This window comes from Ostrinia furnacalis, unplaced genomic scaffold, assembly GCF_004193835.3.
Source record: "Ostrinia furnacalis isolate ACB-3 unplaced genomic scaffold, ASM419383v2 OfSCF3745, whole genome shotgun sequence".
NCBI lineage: Eukaryota > Metazoa > Arthropoda > Insecta > Lepidoptera > Crambidae > Ostrinia > Ostrinia furnacalis.
This window is the reverse complement of record NW_021133984.1, coordinates 134,019-141,471: the sequence shown is the minus strand read 5'-3', so window position 1 is coordinate 141,471 and position 7,453 is coordinate 134,019. Positions and strand designations below refer to the sequence as shown.

The 7,453-nt window shown below is 35.8% G+C and overlaps 1 protein-coding gene across 1 annotated transcript; it reads right to left on the bottom strand.

The window, feature by feature from the left end:
- Positions 1 to 2,095: 2,095 nt before the first annotated feature.
- On the bottom strand, positions 2,096 to 6,590 carry LOC114358168 (lipase member I). The gene is made up of 2 exons (XM_028312051.1): positions 6,382 to 6,590; positions 2,096 to 3,192 (listed from the first exon to the last, which is right to left on the bottom strand). The coding sequence occupies exons 1-2, from the start codon at positions 6,581 to 6,583 to the stop codon at positions 2,279 to 2,281; spliced, it is 1,116 nt and encodes a 371-aa protein (XP_028167852.1). The 5' UTR covers positions 6,584 to 6,590; the 3' UTR covers positions 2,096 to 2,278.
- Positions 6,591 to 7,453: the final 863 nt, after the last annotated feature.

Below are 7,453 nucleotides of genomic sequence, written 5' to 3'. Positions count from 1 at the left end.
ATCTTGTACAGCTTCGATCGCTTTTTGCAAATTTTCTATGCTATATTGAACTTTTGGAGTCTTTGGCATACTAAAAATGAAACATTAAAAGCCATTTCAATATTTATACCTGTAAATTGCAAAACAAGTCTAGCAATGAGCAACTTAAACACTGCTACTGCATGGTGGCAACACTCTAATAATAATTGCCCTGGGCAATAACTATACATTAACATATGGCAATAACTGAAATGATGGTGGGCAATAACTAAAAATATACAGATTTACGTGCAGTGATTACCCACCGTTAAAATGACCGTTAGAAATCAAATTTTATCAGTTATTTTCATTGATAATGGAGAAAACACTTATAATTTCATCATGACTATACACCATTAGTTGAATATTAAATAACTTGCAAAAAATTTTTTAACTCTAAGCAAGTAATTCCTTAATAAAATTGTTAAAGTCTTTACCTGTTTGAGTAACATTTTCACNATGACCAGGAAGCTTAGGGAATGGCTAACCACTTCCTGCTTTTACAGTGTTCAGGAATTTCTGGACAAAAATTTGCATGTTAATGTATTTTAGCAGAATAGAGCACTTTGTATTTACAACACTATCTGTATCAACCTATTCTTTGCAAATAAATGTCTTTGTCTTTGTCTTTGTGGATTATATTAGCTGTAGCTTATAAATGTAAACAATTTTTAAGTCTAATCTAGGTCGAAATTAGACGAATACGTAGATCTATGATAAGAATTTAACACTAAACTTTTCGGTGTGAAACCTAAGTTTAAATACCTATGCTGATTTCAAATTATTTAAGTAATGTACGACGAAAGTATCAAAAAACAGCCCTCTCGGTTAACTTATCAGGATTATTCAGTCAGGACACGCATGGCGGCATTTTTTGGCAGTTACTTAAAAAAATGTTATTTTTGTGCGTTCTCGTAGCGATGAGTCACGATTTGCCTCGACTTTTTGCTTCAACCATTTGCCTCCAGCCATCCATAGCTGATCAGGGAATCGGGGTAACGAAAATACAGAATACAGAACAATAATAGGGTTTTTTACTTCACGTCCCCGACTTGGCTGAATGGCAATACAAATAAAAGCAAATTGAGTGTGTCGAGGGCGAAAGCAATCAACTAAACAAATTCACGTTTCATTATTTCACTCTAAAATTATGTAATCTTTTTTTTACATAAAAGTTTAATGTACGTTATTACACTCTCATTTTTGTTTGGCTGAAACAAACTTACGAGCGAAAATATCAACATCAATATTCCATCTTGCACCAGGTTGAGATGACGACAAGGTATTAGGTGATTTATAACACATAATGGGTTATTCTTGTTTGGGATAATAATATACGTATTGTATTTCTAACATGTATCTATTTGCTAAACTTGGAAATTATGTAGAGCTCATCCCTACATTCGGTCACTGTGCGCCACCTAGTGGCACAGTGTGTTGACGATTCGAAAAATAGTGCTCGGTAGGACGCACAGTCGTTATTTTTCGTTATGTGAAGCTAGTTTTCCACGTCGGGTGTAGATGTCGTTGCAAGTTGCAAACTTTAAATTTTTTTTATGCTAGACAAGGCAGGTATAAATATGAGAATCGCTATGAATGAATGTGAGAGCACCATTTTTTTTTAATTGACTACTATCTGAATAGTAAACAAATAAAACTCATATCTATTTAAACATCAAAATTATTAGAATTCTATGTTTAAGAATTTTATTTTTTCTTACTTATTTATTTTATGTTGTGCATTTTACATTCACTTACTGAAAGTTACTTACTGAAAAGTGATTTCCAAAGCATTTAGTTGGTAATCATTTAACTAATGAATAAAATTATAGCAATATGTGTTGGTACGATGTGCGTTTACTTACAATAATTTTATTTCATAGAAACATTTTTAGCATTAAAAAATCTAATTGCCTAAGGTGGGAACACCGAACACTTTTCCATTGTAACAACTTCTTATTCAATTACATTTTTACTGTTATTTTAATTTACTAAAGAAAAAGTTTATTTAATTTTCATTATTTGTTTCGTCTTATGATCTTTAAATTGAAAAATTGCTTTGAACAATCATGATAAATCAATCAATAACAATAATTGAATATACATTTTATATGTTTAATAAATAAACAGAACACAAAACTCAATTAACAATAATGAGGTATAAATCATAAAAATTACAATAATTGTATCTAGTATCACAGCCTTCACAACTATCACTCATATGTTTGTTGGCAAATCTATTTTAATAAATAATAATCTGTTACTGCCACCACGTACGAAAGTCGAAGGGGTTGAACGCCTGCACCTTCACTTCGTTTCGTTTCGTCTGCGTCTCAGACTTGTACAGGAACATGCCCCGGGAGTTGTCGCTGCAACTGAACCCCAGTGCAGTCAGGTTTCCTTGGCAGTCAGCCCGCATAAGCTCGTCCCAGTTGCCGCACTGGCGGCCCGTCAACGCCCCCTCGTCCATAACCGACGCTGCGTACAGCCGCCAGGCCTGCGCGTGGTCGCACTCTATCGTTATCCCTCTATCCAAGCACTCTGGCTGCTTCACCAGCACACCATTCACGTAAATGTCCACGTGCCCCACCGGCTGCTCCAGACCCAACACCCCGGCGCTGGAATGCACCACCTGAACGAACTTGGCATCTCTTCGGCCCAGTCTAAAGTCCGCTCTACCAAAACAAGGCTTAGCTGGATCTAATGCAGTAATCCTCCCAATTTTTCCACTTAGTCTTTTCTGCACTAACTTCCCAGTGATTCCAGCCACGTGTGCTCCTAGACTAAAGCCTATTATATGAATAGAAGAAAGGGGAACTCCCTTTTTATTCAAATTCTTGATGAATTCGAAAATGAGGTTGGCAAGGGGATTGACTCGTGATGCTGAGGCGATGTAGCCTCGGCAGAAGCATAGTCTTGTGTCGAGAACGAGGACTGATGGATGTTTGTTGAGCAGAGCATTCACCAGAGCCTCCGAAGATTCGTCAGTGGGGGTGTTCCACCACCCCGGTATGTATAGCACCAAGGGGTATGGTGGCCGGTACTCTATGGTTTTGTGGGCGCGGGACAGACGCAACTTTCTTCGGCCGGAAGCGGAGAACTCTACCACTTCTATGAGCGGTAGTTCAGCGGTGTACTGCCGAGAATACAGCAGCTCCAATGGTAAAACTTCACCTGGAATGGGAAAAATTCAATCATTTACATTTGATGTAAATAATATTACGTAGTTAATAGCACTGCGCAAAACATTATTTTGTCATTTGTTTTGAGTTCCCTGAAAATGTTCACTGGAATCTTTGAGATAATTTCTTGCGTTATCTCAATCAAGAGCGAAGATAAGTACGAAGTTTACGAAATTACTAAAGGTATAGATTAATAAACACTTTCATGTCACGTTTATAGCTTAACCTATTAGACCATGTAGTTTAACCTATTCGTTAGTAATTATTATTTTCTGAAAATAAACATTAATCACAGGATATAGTTAACATGACTTTTAAAGTGGATTCTTTTGTACAATGCTAATTTGTTTTTTGTTGGGTTCCTAGTAAAAGTTTGACGAATGTTATGTCTGTGTTAGTATCCCAGGTCAAAAGTCAACTACTGCATTATACCAAAATACATAAAATACCGACCGAAAACCTAAAAGACGGACTTGCGCATTTAGTAGTGGATGTAATCATTCATATATTCCTTTAAGCTGATTAACAAAAATACATATTAATACCAGCAGTTCCAGCGTTTGAGGTCAAGTTTAGTTACTCATCGTTTATCAATAACTACGTGATATTTGCATGTCAGAGTGACAAACGGACGATTTGCTTACATATTTAAAAACATTTATTTACAGTGATGTGGCCTCACCTTGTACGAACTGCCTTGTTTTAATTTGCTACTCATCATAGTACTACACGTCTAGTAGTATAGTACTACACTGGTATTATATTATCCGTGGTACTACTCATCATACTATTACGCTAATTAATAACTTAAATAGTTAAGTTAAGATTGTTGTACTAGTATTTTTTTTTCTTCTCATATCGTACCTATACAGTGTGAGTCACGTTAAAGTGTACATATGAAAATAGATGAAACTAGACCTATTTTTATCGACAAAAAAGAGGTCAATTTTTTTTTGNATTTTTTTAGATTCACAACAGAAAATCAAACCCAGAACTGAGAGTCTAACGAGTTCTTCTTTCTAACCACGTCTTGGACTCTACTACTAAGATTACTTTGCTGAAAAAACATACAGTCTAAATTGAGACCCTCCTCCTTTTTAGAGTGGATTCGACCAAACCAGAGTAAATATTAATCTCAGAATAAATCGTTAGTTTTGACATATTTCCCATACTGAAACTGTCAATGTGCCAGTTATACCAGGAGTTATTATCGGATAAATATTTGGTCGAATCGGGTCTTAGCCGGTTAAAAAGAAACTTCTTATACGTAGAAATTATATTTTAAAATTAGTCGATTTTCTATGTAAGAAAAGCAAACAGGAACTGATGACTCACTCATCACGAAATCTCAGAAACTACAAGTGCTATGAGTCTCAAATTTTGCATAGTGGTTCCTATTAGAACGTAGGTGCTCTTTAAGACGGGATTTTACAAAATTCAACCCCTAAGGGGGTAAAACAGGGTCCACGCGTACGAAATCGCGGGGAGGCCGCAATATTCCTTGGCTTCATCGATTTTGTGCACGTTTTTCTTTGTTTGGACGTTCCATTTAATAGTTCAAGGTTTATATTTATCCACTGGCATACCTTTTATATTAATAATTTCTATTAAGAACACAGAAAAATAGAAACATAATCCATAATAGTGTCATTAATTCAAAACTCCTACGCAATTTATCCGGTTTTGAATGCTTTGCCATAGAATTATTTAAATTATACGATTTATAAATAAATTAGACTTTGCCTTATAAAGTTGATAAATTCCAATGATGTTTACAGAATTTAACTATAAAAATTGAAGGAAGTATTCTTCTACTCGATTATCATTATAAAATAAATTAATAAATTTTCTCGACTTTTGGTTTGGTTATATCGTACTCGTGCATAAACATTTAAGTAGGTACTTCAGCCCTTATTTCTCTTGCTCATTATTTTATTGTTTATATTACTCGTAAATAGGTTAAAAATAAATGTCCTTAACACATAAAAACAAAAGAATACACCTATATGGCGTTAAAACAGCCTTCGTCTAGATTGCTAGACTTGAGTGTTTTATTTAATTCTATGCCATTATCTGCTGCGGTAATATTTGGCAGTACAATGGAAACGGCACTTGTATTGTTCCTTTAATTCAACAATCCGTCAGATGCTTCTCACGAACCCAAGATATACCTACTATTAAATAGTAAGCTCTTGAACAAACCTGACGTATGTTATAAGGTCGCGTCGGTATTCGAATCTGTAATGTTAAGGCCAGTACCTCTAGTAGGAAAAACTTTCGAGTTCGTTTCGTTGCGTATTCAAAGTGTCATCGAAAAATTTTGTATGAAAAATTAAACAGCGCCCCCTAGGGCGGCTATAATATAGAGGGCGCTGTTTAATTTTTCATACAAAATTTTTCGATGACACTTTGAATACGCAACGAAACGAACTCGAAAGTTTTTCCTACTAGAGGTACAGATCAACAATGTGTCGATTATGCCACCGCGTTTGTTTGAAAGTAGCAATTTGATATATCGTCATTATTTATTTGTCCGTCTCCTACTTTAATTGGAGTTAAATGCACGATAGAGTTCAAAAAGAGATTCTAATGCACGTTTTCACCATCAATCCCTAATTTTTAAGTAACCCCTATGAACACAAAATTCCTGTTATGTGTTACCATAGGGGTCACTTAAAAATTAGGGATTAATGGTGAAAACGGGCATATGTCTATTTGTTTATTTACATAAAAAATTTCTGTTTATAAACGTTTATTTAGTATAACTAGCGGCCGCCCGCGACTTCGTACGCGTGGATCCCGTTTTACCCCTTTCGGAGTGGAGTTTCGTAAAATCATTTCTTGGCGGATGCCTACGTCATAACATCTACCTGCATGTCAAATTTCAGCCCGATCCGTCTAGTGGTTTGGGCAGTCAGTCACCTTTGAGTTATTAGATACTTTTGTAAAACAAAAGATAAAAAAAAATACTTTTGAATAGAGCCGTTTGTTTATTATTAGGCTTCTTGATACTCAATCTCATACGAAATTTAATTGGTTATCAAACTAACACTGATTATTCATGATATTTCCTAGTTGTACTTAACAGAACTTTTTATACCAGAACTCATTTAGTCCACATAATAACTTGTTATCTCTTTCCGTGATAACAAAATCCAATCCAATAAAACACGAAACATACACGAATTTGATGCAGTCTTGACGAACTCTTCAAAATTGGTCCTCAGGAACGGGGGTAGGATCGCTCCGAGGGTGGCGAGCGTCTCCGCGCTCGCGAGCCGCTCGTTCGCGAGCAGCGAGGCGAGCAGAACAACCGCTGCGAGCGGAGCGTGCGTCGCGGGCGCTGCACGCGTGCGCATCGCTGGCACTGTGCGCGGCCGCATCACTGCGCGGCGGACGACCCACGCGCCCTTGATATAGTGATGGGTAAGTCGATTGAATTTTATATTAGCGATACTGTTATTTTAAGACATGAGTAATGTCAGGGGAAGAGTTCTTTTTCTTATACCTAGGTAACTACTATGTGTTATTCAATACTGATACAGCTCATGGCGAAACACAAAGTATCCAGTTTTATTTTATTTAACAAATCTTACACGGAAAAGGAAAGTGATATCTTCGTAAACTCAACTAAATATTTTAATTAATCAGTCTGGATTGCTATTCTTCTATTAATCTAGATTCTAGGCTTAACAAGCGTTCACTGGTTAGTGATAAGTATTGATTTGATACACTATTTTGAAAATTGATAATATTATATGTAAAATACCGCTGAAAACTTGTATTTAAAAAAATGCTACTTGTTCTTATGAAGAAAATTGTAGAATGTAGAGACTTGCGCAAAATGGAGAATCTGAAAAAAAAACCATTTGGACATTTTCCTAAAGGTCCTATAAAACATATAAATAGTTAAATAGTTTGTGCTTTCGTTTCTAATTTGAATAAATGTAATATCGACATGAGGCAGCACTGGCCGAGTCAAGCCTTCACCTCGACTCTCGGTTTCGGCGCCGTCAGCATACGTCATGGCGCCCATCGTACACGTAATATCTAATCTAATTAATCAACAAACATAAACAAAACATGATCGATTCGTAACAAATATTTGGAAGTTAATACACGGAAACAACAGGTAGAGCTTTTTGCACATCTGGAGCTTTGTTTTGCGTAAGTATACAAAAACGTGCAAAAGATTTTTTCTAGCTGGCTATTTTTTTTCTTCATTAAAACTACATAATATTTATTTACGAAAA